Raw genomic sequence first — 25,142 nt, forward strand, 5'->3', positions numbered from 1 at the left:
ACCTCTGATGTTTGAACCTTCTCCCCATTTAGATAATAGTCTGCACTATCGTTCCTTTTACCAAAATGCATTATCATATATTTCTCAACACTGCATTTCATCTGCCACTTTTTTGCTCATTCTGCCAATTTGTCCAAGTCCTACTGCAATCACATTACTTCCTCAGCACTACCTACCTGTCCGCCTATCTTCGTATCATCCACAAATTTTGCTGCACAGCTATCAATTCCATTATCTAAATCATTGACAAACAATGTGAAAAGCAGCAGTCCCAATACTGATCCGAGGAGCACCACTAGTCAGCGGCAACCGACCAGAAAAGGCCCCTTTTACTCCCACTTGCTGCCTCCTGCCTGTCAGCCATTCCGCTATCCATGCCAGTATCCATCAGGATTGTGGGAATGATGGTGTTGAACACTAAGCTATAGTCAGCAAACAGCATCCTGCCATAGGTGTATGTATTTTCCATGTGATCTAAGGGAATTGGAAAAGCTATTGAGATTGCATCTGCTGTAGACCTAGCCGTAGATAAGCAAATTGCACTGGGTCCAGGTCCTTGCTGAGGCAGAGTTGATTCCAGGCATGACCAACCTTTCAAAGCATTTCATCATTGTAGATGTGAGTCATTAAGGCAGCTCACGCGACTCTTCTTAGGCACTGGTATAATTGTTGCCCTTCTGAAGCCAGGGGAACTTCTGACAGTAGCAGTGAGAGGTTGAAAATGTCCTTGAATACTTCCACTTGTTGATTGGCACAAGTTTTCAGAACTTCATCAGGTACTCACTCCATCTTGGCCTGCTGCCTTGTGAGGGTTCACCCTCCTGAAAAACAGCCTGACATAGGCTTCTGAGACCAGAGATCACAAGGTCACTGGGTGCAGCTGTGATCTTCACAGTTGTAGTTATATTTTCCCTTCCAAAGCAGTCATAGATGGCATTGAGCTCATTGGGTTGTGAAGCATCGCTGCCACTTATGCCATTGGATTTCGTTGTGTAATGTCCTGTCAACCCTGCCAGAATTGACGTGCATCCGATGTTGCCTCCAATCTCGCTCGGAATTGTCTCTTTGTTCTTAAAATAACCCCCTGCAAGTCATATCTGATTTTCTTGTACAGACCTGGTTCATCCATGGCTTTTGGTTTGGGAATCCACAACAGGTTTTCTAACGCACACACTCATCCACACAGGTTTTAATGAAGATGGTAACAACTGCTGCACACTCATCCAGATTCGAAGTTGATCCCTGAATATTCAGTGCACCAATTCAAAGCAGTCTTGTAAGCGCTCCTGTGCTCCGCTTGTCCATTCCTTCTTGGTCCTCACTGCTGGGGCTGCAGTCTTCAGTCTCTGCCTATACTCAGGGAGTAGAAGTATAGCAGGTGATCAGACTTAACAAAGTGTGGGTATGGAAAACCACGATAAGCACCCTTGATGGTGGTGTAACAGTGGTCATGTGTGTTGTTTCCTCTGGCACTGACTTGTTGATAATTATTTGGTGACATTTTCAAGCTGACCTGGTTAAATTCCCCCAAAATGATGGTGAAGGCGTCAGGGTGTGCTGTTTCGCACATGCTCAGATCATTCCGAGCCTGTTTGACATTGGCCTGAGGTGGAATGTATACACTACAAAATAATCGAAAAAATCTCCTGTGGTAGGTAAAATGGCTGCCACTTCATTGCGAGATATTCCAGGTCTGGTGATCAGAATTGGGACATCACTGTCACACTTGCGCACCAAGAGGAGTTGATCATGAGGCATGCACCTCCACCTCTGTTTCTGAGAGGCTCAACAGTCCGATACTGATGGTGTATAGTGAACCCATCAAACTGAACTGCTGCATCTGGTATGGAAAGGGTTAACCAGGATTCTGTGAAGCAGAAGACGCACGCGGTCCTAACATCCTCTGACACAGCACCCTTGCTCTGAGAACATCAATTTTATTTTCTGGAGACTGTATATATGCCAGCAATATAGTCGGTATTGAGAGTCAAAAACCCTGATCTTTAAACGCACTTTGTAGCCCAGACCGGCAGCCATGTTTCCTTCGAGGAGTCTGATGAGAAGTAGGGCCACAACCAACATTGTTTCCACTGGTTTTAAATGGCAATAGATTGTTCAATCGCATTAAAACATCTTTATTAACTGTACAGACCTTGGATACAGTTGCATATTGAAAAGTGAATATTTAATCATATCCATACATTAAATAATGTACAAACGTAAATGAGTAGTGAATCAAAAACCTTTAATTCAATGCATACCTCTCTTAAAAGCTTATCCAACTGTCCAATCACATGTGAAGGTGTTGTCTGCAAAAATAAATGTAATCACAGCATTGTTATACAGAAAACTAATTTATTCATTAAAATGAATTACTGCCCCATTTTTTTCCACTCCGTTTCTTCTTATTGAGACCTCATTCCCAACATCAATAGATAGCTAAGTCAACAGTTCCTAATGTTGTTCAACATGACTCTTATACTGTACTCTTAATTCATAATCTAATTTCATCTAACGTGCAGAATAATAAAATAATAAATTTCTTCCAAATCCAGATTAAAATATACAGATCAAATGGATATACGAGGGGTGATTGATATGTTCATGGCCCTAGGTAGAAGGGTCAATTTTAGAAAACCTAGCATATTTATTTTTCAACATAGTCCCCTCCTACATTTACACACGTAGTCCGGCGGTTGTGGAGCATACGGATCTTGGACCTCCAGAAAGTGTCCACGGATGGGTGATTGATAAGTTTGTGGCCTAAGGTAAAAGGAGATGAGATATACAGCTCTCGTTACATGCACATGCAGGTCAACTCTTTGAGTGATATTGCAGAAAGTTTGAAGTTAATAATCCATCTCCTTCTACCTTAGGCCACGAACTTATCAATCATCCCTGCTGTGGACACTTTCTAGAGGTCCAAGATCCGTATGGTCCACGACTGCTGGGCTAAGTGTGTAAATGTAGGAGGGGACTACGTTGAAAAATAAATGTGCTAGGTTTTCTAAAATAGACTCCTTCTACCATAGGCCACGGACACATCAATCACCCCTCGTAATATTACACCATTTTACATACTCTATTATCAAGCTTCAAAAAGATCTTTCTGAAAAATTATGTTTCAGTAGTTTTAGCAAGAACCTAATTTACTGATAATCATACAGTGCATTTTCTATTACCACTGGTTGACTTCTGATAAGAACTCCTACCTGAAGTAACACTTTTCCACTGTAGACACTCATAGGGTACATGGTGCCGAACGTCATAACTGCAATAGCTATAGCTGAAGCTGTATCCACTGCAAAATAATTACTGGGAATGATGGAGAAAAATAGTTAGAGGGTAAAGGATAATAATATAGACCTGTACACTTCCCATTTTTATTTGAGTTAACTATTTGCATCATTACGGCACCCTTCAGGTTTAAAAAGTCTCAATTCTTTACAATATAAAGTAAGCAGGTACAGAACTGTAAAGGACATTATTAAGGAGGGCAATGAAAGCTTGGATATATCATGAGAGTGTTTTAAATGTGGAAATGCAAAAGTGCAGTTGGCAGAGAGATTTAAAAGGAGTAGTGAGGTAGTATTCATGGGTTCATGGACTATTGAGAAATCTGAAAGTTTCTAAAATCTATGGCTAAAATTAAATTTAAAAGTATTTACGTTAACGTTAATTTGCTAAGAGCCTGAAACACATTATGAAAACTACCAATATGTGGATGGTATCAGAACTGAAAAACTAATAAGGAAGTGTTATCAAGAAAGTGAACATACTTGGGCATTTTTTGAAGAATAGTAAAGGCAAGAACTGACATGGTAGAGATCTTTAAACAATGACCATTGGGAAAGAAGAGGAGATAGAATAGATTCTCTTAAAAGAAACAAAATCAGGTAAACAGAACAGAAAGATAATGCTGAAAGGCTGAGATGGAATGAATGGAATAGATGGAAACTCAAGTTTATATGTCACCACACTCATAATGTTGAATGTTTTATTTCTGTATTTTATATTTAATGTACTTTAGAATAAAAGGAGGTGAATGAGAAGGTATGTGGTAAAGATATGAAGGGAACTGTAGAAGGTATTGAGAACTTCCAATTGTAAGTTAGAACATTAATGCTGATTGACGGAACCTAACACTTAAGATTTAAGATGCAGGATCCAAGTAAGATATAAGTTATACAAGGAAGAGTCAGCATAGTTTTGAGTAGCTGGTGTTAAGAGTGCTGAACAAGAGGATCAACAAGTGAGTCTCGGTGTGATTGAGAAGATAAGCATTTCAGCAACGGAAGTCTTAACTGTGGAGAGGGTGGAGAGATTGAACTGGAATGATCGTGGGCATCCGCAGAGTGAAAATTGTTAATGACAGTGACTGGATTTAGGATTTGTTAAAATTATTGCTTATTGCTTAACTGGGAAGCAATAATGTGCAGAAGGAGATGGTGTCAGAGAGTCACAGAGCTCTACAGCACAAAAACAGGTCCTTTGGGCCATCTAATCCATGTCAAACTATGATTCAGTCTAATTCCATCGACCTGCACCTGGACCACTGCCTTCCATACCCCTTCCATCTCCCAAACTTCTCATAAATATTGAAATTGTGCTTGTTTTCATCACTTTTGCCAGCAGCTCATTTCACACTCTCATCATCCTTTGGATGAAGTAGTTCCTCCTCATGTTCCCCTTAAACATTTCACCTTTCACCCCTAACCCATGATCTTTGTTCTAGTCTCTCCCAAACCCAGTGGAAAATGAACTCAGGTGAACTAATTGGAAATACTGTGACAGGAGCTACAACAATGACTTCAAGCATCCCAGAGTTCAGTTGAAAAATCTTGTCAATTAAGCAGGCTGACAACACATTTGTGGGTTTGAGAGATATAGAACTGGGTGTAGCAAACATACAGGCCGTCACTGAGTTATTGCCGTTGGTTTAAAGTCCTGGAACATCCTCGCCTACACACACCGCCCCCCCCCGCAAGAATTACAACGGTTGTCAAGAGCAATTAAGAATGGGCAATTAAGTGTTGGATCAACCTGTGAAGCTATGTCCTTTGAATGAATAGAAATAGTTTTAAAAAAGGGCATTTCCCTACAGATGATATCGCTTCATTGAAATATATAAAAAACATCAGAGAGTGTAGAAGAACTAGGAGAAAGCCAAGGGAAGGAATTTTCTTATTTGTAGCTGCAGTGAAAAAGGCAGAAAAGGAATTTAAGCTCCAAGGAGACTAGCTATGTGACAAAGAAGCAAGCAAGAACAATTGCATGCAATGCGATATTGGAAGAGAGAGACATAAGAGAAAATAACTCAATTAGCACACGGAGAAGGGAAACCAAGGATGAGTATTGTTCTTTCCATGTTAACACAATCAATAACTTAAATTGATTTAGATCTTCTAACTGTATTTTCTACACCTCTACACTTGGTTTTCAAATTTGCCCGAGGTCAAATATAATGCAGAACATCCAACATACATAACTTACTTTATTTCAATCAGCATATAGGTGATGCAGAGCGCCAATGCTCCTGCAAGGTCAATGAGGACAAATGGGTTCATGCGAGGTAGCAAAATGCTGCTTAAACTAGGAATTATTCCACATAAGCTGAAAGTAAAATATAATTAGGGACTTTCAGAATTTTCAGGAATAGCACTTCATAAGTAAAACACTATTTTTTGGTTTAATAGCATTATGGATATACAATAATTGATTTGACGAGCATTATAACAACATTTTTGAAAACATTTTGTTTTTCATTGTTATCTCAACCAACCAACGTCAAGAACTGTCCTGAAAGCTCTCACCAGGACTTGGAGAAGCACAGCCTGCAAGGAGAAAATCCAAGCAAATCTGCTAATCGATTGAAGAGGTCAAAGGAAACCAGACAAGATTGTTGTTTCAATTTTTAATACATTGAGAAATTTAATATGCTCTGATCAGCTTTTTTTTTGAGTAAGTTGCTGAAATTTGACTTTTCCAGCATGAATAAATTAACAATTCACAGCATGGACAACAACAAGCAGTCAAATGGTTTGTTGATATATCATGATATGATGTGCCTAAAGTAATTATGATCTTAAAGTAGTCTGCAGATCTATTTCGCCTCATTTTTTAATCATCTGCACCAATCATAATTTTAACATAACTGCTTTTAAAATTTTCCAGTCATACACAGTGAAGAATAAATTGATGGAAATAATTACAATTTATGCAGCTGGCAAAAAAAAGTCTCCATTTGCAAAACAATTCTCTCCAACACACTTACATGATAATAGAGCGAATCCCTGGGCGTGATTGAGAAGCAGTAACCTGATCCAACATTGAAGATGATGTAATAATCTTCAAGAGTGAAGCTTTAATGCTTTATAATCATCAGAGTCCAACGATGAAATTACAGCCTTGATGTTACTCCAGGGTATTTATTTTATGTATTAAACAATATTCTTTACTGTATAATTATGCTATTCATATATTCAAGTTTCTCCTTTCTCTTAAAATGCAGGTGCCAATGACTGTTCCTATCCAAGCTAATAAAGCATGACAGCACTCCTATACAACAATTCTCAATTTGTAGCTAAAGTGAGAATATTATACATAACATAAAATACTAACATATTATACTAACATAAAAGAAGCAATGCGAAAAACACATTTTTCTTTAACTACAGGATTACCTTCATGTCCACAGTTGATTCTGTGATTGTAGCACAAACTGCTCAAATGTTTGATCTTTAGCAGGTGGTTTTGTGAAAGTGCAGTCCACTGGGACTCTGTGTGATCATCTACCATGCCCCTACTCAACAGGGTTAATCTTTATCTAAATCACATCAATCTGCCCGATTGTGAGGAAAGAACAAATTAGAGCAACAATTACCCTTCAGCTACTTCAAAAACCTCTAATTCAGCATCTTGTAGTAAGATCAAGGTATTTAATTTAGGTTTTGAAGATGTCTTAAATTACACTCTTCTGCACAATGATTTCTTTTGTGGTATAGAGGCTTTACATCAGGCCTCTAATACTCTGTTCAAATTACCTGCATTAGCAAATGTAACTATCTCAATAACAGAGGAATTGAGAACTGTTGATGTTGTACCATTGAATAAAAGGAGAGAAAGGAATAAATTATATAATTACAGGCAAGTTAGTTTAGCTGAAGGTGGGCAAATTATTGTAGTCAATTGTGTAGGACAGTATAAACCTTCATACGACATATGGCAGTGATATTAAAACCGATTCTACTCATTAAAGGGGAAGATAACTTGTTGTGCATGGCCACAGATGTTTATAGGCAGCAGGACAGGTTGATAAGATGGTTAAAACAAATGAGGCAGAGGGGTGACTTAAATGGCCAAGGTCGTAGATTTTAAGTTCTTGATAGAAGAAGGGAAGTGAGAAAACAAATTTTCACCCAAAGCTTGATACAGAGTCTGAAACTAGAGGGAGAAACATTTCAAAAATAACTTGGAAGTGCACCATAGAGCCATGACCCAGTACTATAACATGCATAAGGTGGGGTTGTACCTTTTTGATTGGGTTGGACACAATGGTCTGAAGTGTCTCGCTCATTGTTGTAAATTTTTGATTCTACTGCACTCATTGGCTCTCAGATATACAGTACAACTGTATAATGCAAAGGAAACTAATTTCATGCTATAAGGGTCTTCAACTTTTTTTTACCTATAGGACAACATCACATCAATCAACAGTTTTGAATCACTCTTACCTTCGGCTTAGATCAGCAACATGTTCCTGCAGCCAACTTGTACTGGCAGCTGCAAAGAGAGCAGGAAGGCCCATTACATTACTTCTTTTTAAGATCAAGATCGTTTGTCATTTCCAGCATGCAAGTGTAAAGGAAGACTTTACTAAGGATCCGATGCATCACAAAAATAAACACAACAAGTTAAAGAAAACAATAATTTAAAAAGCACAATAAATACAAATACATAAGATTATATATATAGTTTGTATATAAATATATAGATAGATTTCATGTCCATAAGGTGATGCTAGTCACAGGAGTGTCTGTACATAAGGTAACTCTCATTGGAAATTATTAAGTAGTGGTGTGGGGGTAGGTTGTATCCATGAATCTGTGCTCTAGCTCTCATTAACAATATTTTTGCATTGTTTCGCAGTGCAATAGAAGAATATTCCTGTGCTAATGTTGCTGACTACAAAGAATCTAACTGATAATTTCATAATTGTGCTTGCCCGTAACCAATACGCCTTCTAGGAGTTTAGTTGTGTCTTAAAACAACTACCAGTAAACAGAGCAGGCACATACTGGAAAAATTCATCAGGTCAGGCAGCACAGTTAATGATGAAGACCCTTCATCAGAATTTTGAGTTGAAACATTAAGTGTTCCATTTATATTTCAGATTTCCAGCACCTGCAGTTTTGATTATTTTTACAGCAAGGATATGGTACTTCCTCAACTGTGTACTGAACTGTAGCAAGTCTATATGCCAACAAAATGGCTTTGACAGAACCATGTCCCCTGTCCTCATGAAAAATTACTGTTTACAGAAAATCTTAATTGTATTTTATAGAGTCAGAGTTGTACAGCACAAAGACAAGGCCCATTATGCCTACCTAGACTGATCCCACTTGCCTGCGTTAATTCCATATCCTTTTTTGCCTTATTCATTCAAGTACCTGTCAACATGCCACTTAAGTGTTGTTACTATACCTGCCTCTACTATCTCCTCTAGCAGCTCATTCCTGATACCAACTAGTCTTTAAGCCAAGCAACACACAGAAAATGCTGGAGGAACTCAACAAGCCAGGTTGTATCTATGGAAAAGAGTACTGTCGACATTTCGGGCTAAGACCCTTCATCAGGACTAGAGTGAAAAAGGCAATGAATCAGAATATGGCGGCAAGGGGGGAAGGGAGGAAGAAACACAAGGTGATAGGTGGAACCGTGGGGCGGCGTGAAGCTGGGAAGTTGATTGGTAAAAGAGATACAGAGCTGAAGAAGGGGAAATCTGATAGAAAAGACAGAAGACTATGGAAGAAAGGTGGAGGAACAGCAGAGGGAGGTGATGGGCAGGCAAAGATGAGGTGAGGGAAATGGGAATGGGGAATGGTGATGAGGGGTGGGCATTATTGGAAGTTTGAGAAATTGATGTTCATGCCATCAGGTTGGAGGCTTCCCATATGGAAAATAAGGTGTTACACTTTTGTGTGCTAGACTATAAGATGTAGGAGCAGAGTTAGGCCATTCAGCCTATGACACTGCTCCACCGTTCGATCATGGCTGATTTATTCTCTCCCCTCATCCCCATATGAGTTTGTAAGGAATGAATGGGAATCCATTACTATATGTCAATGAAGTTTCAGCTGAGATAATGGCACACTGAATATATTAGCCAATTTTTATATAAAGTGCTGATTTGTGTATTTTCACCATATTCTATTTTAGTTCATGACTTAGACATAAACATCTGTAAAAAATACAGCCCATATATTTCCAATGGGAAATTATACACACTACACTCAGCACACCGACATATACAGCTAAGAAACATATTTATTACAATTGCCATGTCATTTCTGGGGTGGCATTTTTAAACTTATTACACCTCCGACTTTTCCCAGTTTCGAATACAGGCTTTCAGCAAAAAACATTTTCCTCTTCTCTTTCCACTGATCATAGCTATCTAGATTCAATCCCGCCATTTAGCATGTCTGTGTGGAGTCTGCATGCTCTCCCTCATATATTGCCTACCACATGCCACGGGCGCCACAGTATCATGGTGGTTAGGGCAATGCTATTTCAGATCGGGGCATTCTGGACTTTGGAGTTTAATTTCGACACCGTTCTGTAAGGAGCCTCCGTATGCCCTCCTCATGGAATTCGTGGGTTTTCTCCGGGTCGCGTTAATTGGGTTTGTTGAGGGTTGATGGGGCGTCGTGGCTTGAAAGACTAACTCTGTGCTGTATCACTAAATAAATAAAATGCCAGAATGTGCAGGTTGGTAAATTAATTGGCCATTGTTAAACCGCCCCTACAGGAGGCAGGTGGAAGAATAGGTTACCGGGAAATTTTGCAGGTAAATAAGATTACTCTGGGCCAGCATAGACTTGATGGTTTATTAGCCTCAACCTACATTGTAAAGAAATATGAATGGCCCATTTTCTGCTTTCACTTCAGATTTCTACCTTCTGCAGACTTTGGTTTGTAAGAGTCCTGAAACTCTGCACTGATATGGCAATGATCGAGCAGACTCGACAGGTGAAATGGCCTACATCTGCTCCTATATCTTATGGTCTTATATTTTAAGTAATTCTGAACTTTATTCCATAAAACAAGGAGAGTCACGAATTTGGTTAAACCAGGGTACATGTAGACCAGGAATCACCAAAATCTGATAACATACCAATGTTCAAGTTGTTGGGATCTTCACTCTTGTTTATAGCTAAATAAAGGGAGTTAAGAAATCAGAGCTTTACAGCACAGAAATACAAGGGGTAATTGATAAATCTGTGGCCTAAGGTAGAAGGAGTCAACTTTTAAAAACCTAGCATATTTATTTTTCAACATAGTCCCCTCCTATATTTACACACTTAGTCCGGCGGTCGTGGAGCATACGGATCCTTTCTTTGTTGAAATCGGCGTCTTGGACCTCCAGAAAGTGGTACAAAGCAGGAGTGATTGAAAAGTTCATGGCCTAAGGTAGAAGGCGATGTTATAAAGCTCTCGTTACATGCACGTGCAGTTCAACTCTTTGAGAGATTATGCAGAAAGTTTGAAGTTAATAACTCATCTCCTTCTACCACAAACTTATCAATCACCCCTGCTGTGGACCACGTTCTGGAGGTCCAAAACGTTGACTTCTACAAAATAGGGATCCGTATGCTCCATGACTGCTGGACTAAGTGTGTAAATGTAGGAAGGGACTATGTTGAAAAATAAATGTGCTAGGTTTTCTAAAATTGACTCCTTTTACCCCAGGCCACGAACTTATCAATCACCCCTCGTATGTTGTTTGGCCCATCACAATCATTCAGAGCTATAGCCCAGCTATACTGATCCTATTTACCTACATCAAGTCTTTATCTTTCTATCCCTTGCCTATCTAAATTACTCTTAACATAGTGATTATATCTGACTTCCCCACCTCCTTTGGCAATGAATTCCAGATATCAAAAACTGTAAGAAAAAGCTTTCTTCTCTGATCTCCTTTAAAACTCATTCCTCTCATCTTAAACAGATGTCCTTGATTTTGGAAAAAGATTCTAACAAATTTCACAACATATGTTGGTGGTATTAAACCTGATTCTGATTCTCAACTACCCTATTGCTGCTTCTTTAATTGTATACAGTTCAAGTCACCCCTTGACCGCCTTTACTCCAGAAAAGACAACAGGGGTGTGTGCTTAGCCCACTGCTCTACTCTCTGTATACACATGACTGTGCGGCTAGGCGTAGCTCAAATAGCACCTATAAATTTGCTGATATAACCATTATTGGTAGACTCTCAGGTGGTGACGAGAGGGCGTACAGGAGTGAGATATGCCAACTAGTGGAGTGGTGCCGCAGCAACAACCTGGCACTCAACGTCAGTAAGACGAAAGAGCTAATTGTGGACTTCAGGAAGGGTAAGATGAAGGAGCACATATCAATCCTCATAGAGGGATCAGAAGTGGAGAGAATGAATAGCTTCAAGTTCCTTGACGTCAAGATCTCTGAAGATCTAACCCGGTCCCAACTTACTGATGTAATTATAAAGAAGGCAAGACAGTGGCTATACTTTATTAGGAGTTTGAAGAGATTTAGCACGTCAACAAATACACTCAAAAACTTCTATAGTTGTATCACGGAGAGCATTCTGACAGGCTGTATCACTGTCTGGTATGGGAGGTGGGGGGCTACTGCACAGGACTGAAAGAAGCTGCAGAAGGTTGTAAATCTAATCAGCTCCATCTTTGGTACTAGCCTACAAAGTACCCAGGACATCTTTAGGGAGCGATGTCTCAGAAAGGGAGCGTCCATTATTAAGGGCCTCCAGCACCTAGGGCATGCCCTTTTCTCACTGTTACCATCAGGCAGGAGATACAGAAGTATGAAGGCACAGACTCAGCAATTCAGGAACAGCATCTTTCCCTCTGCCATCTGATTCCTAAATGGACATTAAAGCTTTGGACACTACCTCACTGTTTTTTTAATATACAATATTTGTTTTTGCACTTTTTTTGGATCTATTCAATATACGTAATTGATTTACTTGTTTATTATTATTTTTTATTTATTTTTTTTTCTCTCTCTGCTAGATTATGTATTGCATTGAACTGCTGCTTTTTTCACGTCACATGTCGGTGATAATAAAACTGATTCTGATTCTGTTAATGACTTAATTCGATGGCTGACCAAATGGAAAATGAAAGGTATCTGGAACATGCTATTCACGCAGAATTAGAACTAAACTTCCTCATCTGGAAGATAAATAGAAACAGTCTTTCTTTTTCAATATTTTTATTGATTTCATACATAAAAGAATACAGAGTACAGTAAGATATATATCAATTACAATATACTGGAATCACAAATATAGTTTCATTACCCCATATCCATATACATTAAATTTAAACATAACATTGAAAAGATATACTTTTATTATACAAAAAATCTAGACCCACTACCAGAAATTGAACAGCGAATCTTCTCTAAATCTAAACATGACATAACGTAATTTAACCAATGAGTAGGAGTAGGCAGAGTGGTATCCTTCCACTTAAGCAACAATGCCCTCCTGGCTATATGAGAAATAAAGGCCAAAATATGCAAATCATGTGACTCCAAAATAAAATCATTTCCTCCAACAATACCAAATAAAGCAGTCAAAGGATTAAGTTTAAAATTTACTTTAAGAAGCACTGAAAAAGTTTGGAACACTTCCTTCCAATATTTTTCAAGACTTGGACAAGTCCAAAATATATGAATTAGTGAAGTTTCTCCACTGTTACATCTAGAGAGATATATCCGAATAAAAATGAGAGAGCTCATCTTTAGTCATATGGGCCCTATGAACCACTTTAAATTGTAGAAGGGAATGATGGGCACATAGCGATGAGGTATTAATCAATTTAAAAATTTCATTCCAAGTATCCTCAGAAATTGGAATCTGTAAATCTTGTTCCCAGAGATTTTTAATTTTGTCTAAAGGAATATTTCTCATTTCCAACAACATACCATAAATATTAGATATAGATCCATTATGGAAGGATTTAAAATTAAAAATTGCATCAAGTAAATTCTTATCTGGACTTTTAGGAAATGTATGTACTTGAGAACGCAAAAAGTCTCTAATTTGTAAATATCAAAAGAAGTGGGTTTTGGGTAGGCTATACTTAGCTGACAATTGTTCAAATGAAGACAGACTATCTCCAACAAACAAATCCTAAAAACATTTAATATCCAATCTATTCCACTCTTTAAAAACTACATCAGTCATAGAAGGTTTAAAAAAAAGTTAGAAAAAATGGGACTTGAAAGTGAAAAGCTCAATAAACCAAAATATTTTCTAAATTGTACCCAAATCCTCAAGGTGTGTTTAACTATAAAATTATCAGTTAAATTACTTAAAGATAAAGGAATTGAGGATCCAAGAAGAGAAATGATAGAAAATTTATTAACAGAATTAGCTTCTAAAAAAACCCAGACCGGACAGTCCTCTCAATTACTATAATATAATCGAAATGTAAGGTTCTATATATTGACTGCCCAGTAATAAAACATAAAATTGGGTAAAGCTAAACCTCCATTCTTTTTAGTTTTTTGAAGATGAACTTCATTTAATCGAGAAATTTTATTTTTCCATATACGAAGATATAATAGAATCCAAGCAGGTACGGCCTGAAATAAATATAAAAATTTAGGCAAAATATTCATTTTAATAGAATTAATTCAGCCAATCAATGATAAGGAGAGGGGTGACCAACTTGATAGTGCCTTCTTAGCATAATTCAGAAGTGTAAAAAAAAATTTCTTTAAAAAGGAATTTATAATTCCTAGTAATTGTTATTCCCAAATAAGTAAATTGATTTCTTACAATTTTAAAAGGGAGGTTAGTGTTAACTAATACCAAATTATTCAAAGGAAATACTTCACTCTTATGAAAGTTAAGTTTATATCCTGAAAACTGACTAAAGCAGGAAAGTAAAGAAAGTAGAGAAGGTAACGAAGACTCTACATTAGAAATGTAGAGCAAAAGGTCATCAGCATAATGTGAAACTTTGTGGGTAATGCCCCTCCTTAAAATACCAGTGACATCATTAGATTCCCGGAAAGCAGAAGGGAAAGGTTCTAAGACCAAATCAAAAAGCAAAGGACTCAAAGGACAACCTTGTCTAGATCCATGATAAAGTTTAAATGGTTTAGAGTACTGAGAGTTAGTAAGAACCTGAGTGGAGGGAGACAGATAAAGTAATTTGATCCACTGAATAAAATCAGGCCCAAAGTTAAATTTTTCTAAAGTTTTAAATAAATAATTCCATTCAACCCGATCAAAGGCTTTCTCAGCATCTAAGGATATCACACATTCTGGTATCTCTTTAGAAGAAGAGTAAATAACATTCAATAAATGATGAATATCAAAGTGGGAGTATCGATTTTTGATAAATCCAGTCAGATCATCAGAAATAATAGATGGCAAAATATTTTCAATCCTACAAGCCAAAAGTTTAGATAAAATTTTAGTATCAACATTAAGTAAGGAAATTGGTCTATAAGGAGAACATTCAGTTGGATCCTTATTATTTTTAAGAATAAGCGAAATAGAGGCTTCATAAAAAGATTGTGGCAACCTACCTAATTTAAAAGAGTCCGAAAGGACAAAGTATAAGTGAGGTATAAGCAAAGAGGAAAAAGCCTTATAAAACTCTCCAGAAAATCCATCAGGACCTGGAGTCTTCCCCAAGTGCAAAGAGTGAACAACCTTGGCAATTTCCTCATAAGAATTGGGCTGATCCAGTAATTTTCCATGATCATCAGAAAGTGTAGTAATGTTTAATCGATCTGTGAAATTATTCATTACAGTATTATCTTTAGGAGGATCAGAACTATAAAGTTTAGAATAGAATTCTCTAAAAGTATCATTTATTTCTAAATGATCAGATGTTTTATCACCATTAGCTTTACAAATTTCTTTAATTTGCAGTTTAACTATAAAGGACTTTAATTGGTTAGCCAATAGTTTACCCGTTTTATCTCCATGAACATAAAACTGACTTTCATCTTTCTGCGTTCACCAGCAACTTTGATGTATGTTGCTTCATCTTTTAAAAGTTGAGTTTCAATTGGATAAGTTAAAAGCAGATCATATTTAGTTTCAATTTCAACACTTTTTTTTATATAAAGCAGGACCTGGAGCCAAAGCATATTTTCGGTCTAATTGTTTCAACTGATTAGCTAATTCAATTCTCTCCTTATTAGCTTTTTTCTTAACACTTGCGGTAAAAGAAATAATTTGTCCTCTAATATAAGCCTTAAAGGCATCCCATAAAATAAGACTAGAAGTCTCTTCTAGCATATTCTCTTCAAAGAAACGAGTAATTTTTCTCTCCAAAAATTAAAGAAAATCAGATAACAGAGTTGGATTTAAACGCCATAATCTGTTTATTCGGGAGACACCCGTAAGATTTAAAGATAAAAACACAGGAGCATGATCTGAAACAGCAATTTCTTTATAATCACAGGATTGAACTAATAGAATCAATTGGCTATCAGCAAAAAAAAAAAATCAATCCTGGAATACATATGATGAACATGAGAAAAAAATGACTACTCTCTATCTGTTGGATGCAAAAAGAGCCAAACATCAACAATATCACATTTCATTAGAAAAGATTGGATAAAGGAGGCAGACCTACTACATGTCAATCATTTAGAAGAAGAATGATCTAAAACAGGATCTAAACAACAGCTGAAGTCTTCTCCTAAAACCAAAGACTATAAATTCAAATCTGGTAAAAGCGAAAAAAAAGTTTAAAAAAAGCCTGGATCATCTATATTCAGGGCATACAAATTAGCAAAAGCTATTAATTTATTATCTAATTTCCCTGAGACAATAACAAAACACCCATTGGTATCAGACACTACATTATGTTGAACGAAAGAAACTGAATTGTCTATAAGAATCGAAACTCCTCTTGCCTTAGCCTAAAAGGAGGAATGGAAAGATAAACCCTTCCAATGGCTGAAAAAACATAAATTATCACACTTACGACCATGTATTTCTTGTAATAAAAAACTGAGACATTCAATTTCTTAATACAATTAAATATCTTATTACGTTTCATAGGATGATTTAATCCTTTCACATTAAAACTAAGTAAATTAAAAATATGGTCCATTTTAAATATTGCTTAAAGGAGATGTTTGAATAAAAACCACTGGAATATATATTAAACCCAAACAATGAGCTTTAAGAAAAAGTAACCAAGTAACAAATGAAGCTAAAAGAACCAAACAGCTGTTAGAAAGGAAGAAAAACACCCCCACCCCCTGCCCAAAGACAGAAGATCGACCAAAGAGCAGTCGACAGCTAAACCTATCATCCCTCCCAGAACAATCTACTGGCTGAGCTCCAAAAAAAATTTTCAAGGCAAAACTGCATTCCAACAAGACACAACAGAAAAACAGAGCAAAACTAAACATATTTTAAAAAACCATAAAAATTATAGTATAAAAATATTAGAAAGAATATGTAAGTTCAAAACATATTAACTTAGAAAGTATTAACTCAAAGAAAACTAATATTAAATCCTTAATTTTCTAAACAAGGTAATAAAAGTACAAAAAATATTAGATACGAAGATATACCAAAAGTAAAAAAAAAATTGTTCATTAAAGAAGGTAACGAACAATTAGACTGCTGACTCTAAAAAAGGATCCACCAAGCAGACACAACATAAATTTGTGTAAAGAGTTATTGAACAGTTAAACTTCTGAAATTGATTTGGCACTCAAGAAATCCTGCACCTCTTCGGTCGAGTGAAACCATCTCTGAGAACCATTTTTCAAAATGATTCTAAGATGAGTGGGGTAACGAAGAGAGGGTTTAAAACCTTTATTATACAGCTCAGACATGACTTTTTAAAATTTGAAGCGTTCATTCAACACCATGGGTGAAAAATCTTCCACAATTCTGAACTTCTGGTCTTCATAATCAATCATACCTTTCCGACGAGATTCACGAATTAAAAGTTCCTTTGTTTGAAAGTCGTGAAGACAAATTATCACTGAGCGGGGTTATCCTCCTGGAGGAGGTCTTGGTACAGGCAATCTGTGAGCTCAGTCTATTTTCGGTGGAGAGTTTAAGATATTTGGAAATAAATTAGCCTAAAGGTTTCCAAAAAATTCCAAAGGCTGATTGCGTAGATTATTTCTTCTGTTTCTAAGTCAATAATCTTCTGTCTTAATATTTCATTGACCTTTAACTGTTTATCACAGATCTGTTCCAGGTCGTCAATCTTCGCGTTTAAAGTTGTCAACATATCTTCGTTCTCTTTTATCCGTTTATTGTGTTCACTTAAAAGTTTTTTGAATAGCATCCAATTTTCCATCCATTCATTTAAATTCAGTGCTGAGTTGCTGTAACTCCTCCAAAAGTTCAATTTTGTGTTGTCGAAGTGTCACCATAATAGATTCCAAAGTTACCAGAGGGCCCTCTTCTTTTTTTAGTAGCTTTAGCACGGCTCATCACAAAGCAGTACTGCGTTTAAAAGTAAGTTTTCAAAACGAGTTGGAGGCAGTAAATTAGAAAGAGTAGGAGAACCTATAAAAGCACTGCTACTCCATCAACAGCCAGTAAGATCTGAGAAACCGTCCAGTTAGGTTGGAGAGCTTACTTTCGTATTATAAGTGGTATTAAGTGGTCAGCAAAGATATGATCTCCATTGGTCCCAAGCCACAAACTGCCACCAAGAATGCATAACCTATTCCCTTTGCTTTTTCCACACCCCCACTAACGTGACTAGTTACCATAATAAAACGTGCAACATGGAATACATGGCTCCTACATTAAAAGTTAATTTATTATTTCAGGTAGAAGATAACTACGCATATCAATGAGCTCTATCTGCTCTCTAAGATGGATATTTTGGTTTTTGACATTTTGCAAAATATCGGCTAGAAAGAAGTATTAGAAATTTTGAAAATTCTTACTCAATACAAAAATGCTTGTGTTTCAATATGCCCTTTTAGTACTGAGTACTCATAATTTCTAACTGCTAAACTAGATTTTAATGAAAAATAATTAAGATACTATAATTCAAAGCAATGAACAGCTTGATTGTTTTTAAGATTATTACCCTATTTTGTCTCTTTGATTCCCCTTTGTCAACTTCCATCAAAATCAATATTCAGCTGTTTTCCAGGAGGTATTCCACAGGAACCCCATGATGACTTTCACAAAAGGTATGCACCTGCCTCTCACTCATCATTTGCCCCATAACAATATGGCAGAGACCAGGTCTCAGCAGAATGGAAAAAGCAACATCCATTTTTCCTTCCATTTGAATATACCACTGGATATAGAGTTTGGAGAGAACAACTTATATGATGTTTCTATTGCTCACAAGAAGCAGGTGCATGTGCATGATAGACAGACTGTTAAGTGAGTCCTCTAAGTCTTTATCCTTTTAATAAACGATCAAAATATCCATTCACCATTAAAAACAGAAGACAACATAGCATTTAATTTATAATCTGTGTAATAGTTTGCCTGCAACTAAGCATCAAAACAAAAAATGGATAAGAGAGTATTTCACCATCCAGAGCCCCTCTAATGCTATGACTTTGATTTCATCAGTGAGTGCTGATGGTTTCAAGGAATGTACACGTCAAGGAATGACAAGGAATTCAATAGTAATTTACAGTCGTATTGGAAATTGTGATTAATTTGCAAATGCAAGTCTTAAAGTAGCTTCCTTAGTTACTGAGGCCAAGATTCACTTTTAATCAATTTCCATATCCGACAGCAATATAAAAAGCATAAAGATTATTCGGGAGTGAAGTTGGAAAGACAGCAATACTAAAATAGATACAAACAACGAAATATCTTCCATTGGAAAGCTGTAATGAAAGGTTATTATCTGAAATATTAACTTTGCTGTTCCCTCTATTGATGCTGCTTGACCTGCTAGATACTTTCCAGCAATTTTCTGCTTTTATTTTAGGATGCAGAAGATCTTCAGTGTATAATCCCTAAACATGATGAGAAAACATAAAATATCCAGATGTCCAGTCTATAAAGAAATTATTTATTTTTCATTTTCCTTAATTTTCATTTAAAAGGCAACTTTAAGTTACCTTTTAATACATTGCTGCAAGTAAAGTGATTTTTTTGACACTACTCCATTACATTGTAGACATTTTCTGTATTGGCCAGAATATCGGAAGCATTACCAAATGACACTGTGGCCACCATGCTCAAAAACAACATACCTTCAGAAACATAAGATAAAGACTTGTTCTTCAAAGACAGCATGGTAAGTAAATTGAAGAACAGGGCCACAAAGGTGCCAACAAGGAGACGCCCCCTGTAGAGATTTTTAGGCAAACCATGAAAAATAATGTTAATTTTAATAATTATATACCTGCTTTGTAATTATTTCTAAATATTGACTCATCTGTGGATTTACTAAACATGCAATGATTAAAAACATTAATTACATTAATATAATAGCTATTTTATAAAATTAAACGGATTTACTATGATTTCTCTCCTCTAAGATGCTGGTTGACCTGACGAGGATTTCCAGTGCATGTGATATTTTGCTATTTGACAAGACGATGCTGATGTCATAGAAATATTTTACCATTCATAGGAAAACAAATTCTGTTGTAGGAATGAGGAAAGCTGTGATCCCCCCCCCCCCCAAGGTGGTCATAATTATGTACAGGCCTATGTCCTGCTAATAAATATGATCAGGCTGTGGACAGGGTGCTCATTTGTTTTGAGACCATAAGACATAGGAGCAGAAATAGACCATTGGGCCCATAAAATCTGCTCTGCCATTCTATCATGGCTGACTTATTATCACTCTCAACCCCTGTTCTCCCACCTTCTCCCTGCTACCTTTGACGATCTGACTAATCAAGAATCTGTCAACCTTCACTTTAAATGTACACAATAACTTGGCCTCCACAGCCGTCTGTGGCAATGAATTCTACAGATTCACCACTCTCTGGCTAAAGAAATTCCTCATCTCTATTCTAAATTGTTGTCCCTCTTTTCTGAAGCTGTACTGTTTGGTCCTAGACTCTCCCACTACAGGAAGTATCCTCTCCACATTCACTCTATATAGGCCTTTCAATATTTGATAGGTTTCAATAAGATCCCCCTTCATTCTTCTAAATTCCATTGAGTACAGGCCCTGAGTCAAGCACTCCTCATATATTAATGGAATCATTTCATGTATGGAATCATTCTCATGAAATTTCCTCTGGACCCTCTCCAACTGGGGGACTGCTGGGTGGCATGGCTCGAAAGACCAAAAGGACAGATTCCAGACTGTATTGCAATAACAATAAAAATAAGAATAAATTCCAATAAATTTGTCAAACAAGATTTCCCCATGCTGACTTTGGCCTATTTTATCATGTGCCTCCAAGAACTCTGAAACCTCTTCCTTAAAACTGGATTCCTACATCTTCCCAACTTCTCAAATGTCATTTCTTCTGCCCCCCTCCCTCCTTAAAGAGTGGAGTGACATTTGTAATTTTCCAATCCTCTGGAACCATTCCAGAATCTAATGATTCTTTAGAGATTATTACAAATGCCTCCGCAATCTCTTCAGCTATCTCTTTCTGAAGCCTCGGGTGTAGTCCAACTGGCCCAAGTGACTTAGCAATTTTCAGACCTTTCAGCTTCCCAAGCACTTTTGTTTCATATTAAACATTTAATTGAAATTTCAATTGAAAGCTTTCCAATTTATCTTTTGTGACCAAAATGAGGATTAATTTGAAGAAAATCATACAAGTTTAGTCAAGATATAAAAACTATTTTTCTTACCATAAGGCTGCAGCAAATTAACAAGTGAACTTAAGAAATATAATTTTACTGTTAATATAACAATTTTAACTAAAAATAAACTTACGTGTGAATCTCTGGCTGTTCAAGAAATCGCTCTACACTATTTAAGAAGAAACCAAATAAATGAAATCACTCCACTACTAAAAACAGTAAAATCAATCATTTTTTATTTCCTATTTATTTTGTAGATATGAGAAAAACTGAATTTTCAATGACATTTACTAATACTGATACTGATCTACTTATTTCTTTATCAGCCATAACAACAAAGCTTTTTAAAAATATTCCTAATTTTTATCCCACACTTTACCTTGAGGATTATGATCCAAAAATATCAGTTTGATTCTTAAATGATTTCAATCAGAACAGCAAAATGAGACTCACAGGAACAGAGTAAAACAGGGGAAAACATCAGTCAGATTTTGCTGAATGAATGAATGAATTTATGAATGATACTTAAGATTGAATTCAGCAGTTCCTGGAAAAACTCAGTGAAACTTACTTACGAAAATAAAACATTGGATAGTTGTTCATACAAATGAAACAGCACCTCAGCACAATATAAACATTTTCATTACAGAAGGAAAGCAACGTTAAACATGGTGAGTCTAAATCTTTCATTATTTTCTTTTTGGCTTGAATTAAATACAATCCAGCTTTTCCAGGGTCAGTGTGAAAAAATATCCATTACAATTAAGAGACCTTAAAGTATTTTTTAAGAGACTTTTGGATAGGTACATGGAGCTTAGAAAAATAGAGGGCCATAGGTAAGCCTATTTCTAAGGTAGGGGCATGTTCGGCACAACTTTGTGGGCCGAAGGGCATGTATCGTGCTGTAGGTTTTCTATGTTTCTATGAAGGGCATTCAGCATTTCCTAGGCCATTCATCCAAGATGAACTGAGAAAAGCACTCTTGTTTTTAAGAGCTGAATACTCCTAATTAACAATTGTGTCAATCTTTGAGATTTAAAAGCATATGATTTTACTTTAGGTAAATAATGTGCAAACCAGAGGAAAAGGTTCATGGATGTAGTGCCTAAAGAAGGAAATTGCTCATCAAAGACGAAAAAATATACATAAAATACAAATATTCCCTAACCTAATGAGTATTTCCAACATTTTCTGTCTTTTTAAGAGAACTTAAATTTTCTATACGGAGGACAAAATGGGCAGCGAACATCAAAGCTTCAGATGTTAGGCATGGTCTGATACTTCCAGCAATTATCTACATCACAGACATAACTGAAGCCAAGAGCAAGTCACTAAGTTATTAATTTTGTCAGGAATGAGGAACTAGATGGGAATAATTTAAAGGGAAGAGAGAAGGAAAGAAGAAAAAAATTGAAGGAAAAAAACAAAATTAAAACTGCACTCTCACTACACACATTTGTCTGAAGAACAATATTGGGCTAGCACCATAGGCCAGGTTACCTGCACTGCTTATATGTACATCTTGGAGTAAGATATCTAAATGCAAGTTGAAAGTATTGGACAAGTATTGAACTATTATACTTAAGGATATCCTTATAAATGTCTTACTGACGCTAAGTTTCCTTTGCACCTACATGGTTGTGCATGTTCCTGATAGATAAATAAACATTTTATCTACATTACATTAACTGTCTGAATAGGGAAGATTCAAAGTAATTTAGAGAGGAAGCTTTGATATACTTGACTATTTATAGATTTAAAATTTAAAATTTAGATTCTTCAAAATGAAAATTTTTCAAAAAGTAGTTGGAAATCACCTTAAGAAAATTAACTTTTAGAATAGTTGCAATGCTATTAAATAATAATGGATTTAAGTAGAGTTTCTGGGTTTTGTATTTATGAAGTTTTTGTTTTGGGTTAAACTGATCAATTAATTAAATCTGAACAAAACCTTAAAGTAACACTAATGCATAACCAAAATGTGCTCCATCACCCACACCCATTTATTGGCACAATTCTAAAATACTCTCAAATTCCCCAATTATTGCTTTAAGTTTGAAAGGAACAATTGTGTTCATTGCATTCATAAAATATTGATTAGCCTGATGCGTGTCAGACTAGGATAAATTTTCATGGTAAAATGTTAAGTGTCAATCAAATGAAAAAGACCCACATTCCTACCTTTCTTTGAGTATGAAAAGAGCCCCGAGCTGTGCCAGGACGGTGGCAGCGAACACTGCTAATACTTCAAACCTCTCAAACCTGAAATTTAAGCATCAGGCAGGAAAACAAGTGTCACAGTTGGAAAACAATCCATGCATGTTCTCAGTACATAACCTATTCTGTGCAAAGTAGAAAGAGATGCGGGACATAATTAAAATTGCTCTAACCTGATGAACACTCCCAGCATTTTGTGTCTTTATTTCAGATTTCTAGCATCTTCAGTATTTTATATTCATAAAAATTGATCAAAAAGTATTTCCCTTGTCCAAGGATAAATTATTCAAATGTTCAGAAAACCAAAGTATTAATATTTCCAGATTTCAACCACAGATTACACACACTATACAAAATTTAAGTAATATTCAATAATTTCATCATGTTAAACCTAAAAAGAAATTGTTGAAACATTATACAGTGCTGAATCAAGATGTTTCAAACAAACCTGAAAATATAATCAAAATGTACCAATACGTTTTTCTGAGTTGTATTTTTTTGCCAGGAACGATTCTTTTCCATGAAGCAAAATAAAAATAAAGTAGGAATTTTTTGCAAGAGACAGTGACCTACAGAGGAAAGTCACAGTAATCAGGTATCTGTCACTGAGTCTGGGTCTGTGGCTCAGAAGGAAAGGAGGGAGAAGAAGCACGCTGTGGTGACAGGGGATTCGTTAGTTAGGGGAACAGACAGGAGGTTCTGTAGATGAGAGTGAGATTCCCAGATAGTTTGTTCCCTCCTGGGTGTCAGGGTCTGTGATATCCATGATTGAGTCTTCAGCATTAAGTGGGATGGTGAACAGCCAGAGGTCATGGTCCATGTTGGTACTAATGACATGGGCAGGAAGAGAATCAGAATCAGGTTTATTATCACCAGCATGTGTCGTGAAATTTATTAAAGAGGGACAAAGTTCTGCATAGTGAGTTTAGGAGTAAGGCGCTAAGTTAAAGGACGGGACCTCCAGAGTGTGATCTCAGGATTGCTACCCATTGTGCGTGCTAATGAGGCCAGAAACAGGAAGATCATACAGTTTAACGCGTGACGAAGGCGTTGGTGGGGCGGGGGGGGGGGGAAGGACTTCAGAGTTTTGGACCATTGGATTCTCTTCCAGGAAAACTGGGACCTGTACACAAGACACAGTTTGCACCTAAACTACTGGACGGGGACTAATATCCTTGAAGGAAGGTTTGCGAGTACTGCCTGGGGGGTGGGGGGGGGGGAGAGGTGGAATTAAACTAGGGTAATAGGAACCAGAGTGTCAGGACAGATAGTGCAGTGGTTGCAGAGACAAATGTGGTTAAGACCTCAGACAAAGTCAGGAATCAGAAGGTCAATTATGGCCTCAATTCTGTACATTTCAATGCAAGAAGCATTGTAGGAAAGGCAGATGAGCTTGGGGCATGGATCAACACATGGAATTATGACATTGTACCCATTAGTGAGACTTGGTTGTAGTAGGGGCAGGACTGGCAGCTCCTCAAGGTTTCTGTTGTTTTAGACATGATAGAGCAGAAATCGCAGGGGCCCTAGCCAAGATATTTAAATCATCCTTAGCAAGAGATGAGGTTCCAGAGGATTGGAAGCTACTGGTGGCTAATGAAACGAGGAAAACGACTAAATTCTTTGCTAATCACACTTTTCCTGGCAAACGATTATCGCGAGTAATAGTTTGTAACTTTCCTTTGGAGCTGACGGAATTTGATTTCTGTAGAACATAGGCGAGGCGAGGCAGCAGGTCCGTCACTGAGAGTGAGGAGGGCCCGAGGTTCAGTTGGTTTAAGTGCTGTGCTGAAAGCCAAATTGAGGTGGCGACACTTGGGCACCAAAGCATACCAGTTCAACTGAACTCGATGTCTGGACAAGAGTTTTAAGCGCCATGTCGAATCAAGGTGACAAGGTACAGGACCCAGAGCATAATGATTTGACTGAACTCAGTGTT

The 25,142-nt window shown here is 36.9% G+C and overlaps 1 protein-coding gene across 1 annotated transcript in view; it reads right to left on the bottom strand.

Annotated features, from left to right (window-relative positions):
* slc30a6 (solute carrier family 30 member 6) overlaps window positions 1–25,142 on the bottom strand; it is a 174,048-nt gene that overhangs the window by 38,850 nt on the left and 110,056 nt on the right. Inside the window, exons 7-13 of the mRNA XM_063055565.1 lie at window positions 23,168–23,248; window positions 21,120–21,155; window positions 19,465–19,559; window positions 7,734–7,782; window positions 5,494–5,613; window positions 3,213–3,315; window positions 2,262–2,309 (exon numbers count right to left, since the gene is read on the bottom strand). Of these exons, the coding sequence (XP_062911635.1) occupies window positions 2,262–2,309; window positions 3,213–3,315; window positions 5,494–5,613; window positions 7,734–7,782; window positions 19,465–19,559; window positions 21,120–21,155; window positions 23,168–23,248 (532 nt within the window). The remainder of the gene's footprint in view (window positions 1–2,261; window positions 2,310–3,212; window positions 3,316–5,493; window positions 5,614–7,733; window positions 7,783–19,464; window positions 19,560–21,119; window positions 21,156–23,167; window positions 23,249–25,142) is intronic.

Source organism: Mobula hypostoma, chromosome 8, assembly GCF_963921235.1.
Source record: "Mobula hypostoma chromosome 8, sMobHyp1.1, whole genome shotgun sequence".
Classification (NCBI taxonomy): Eukaryota; Metazoa; Chordata; class Chondrichthyes; order Myliobatiformes; family Myliobatidae; genus Mobula; species Mobula hypostoma.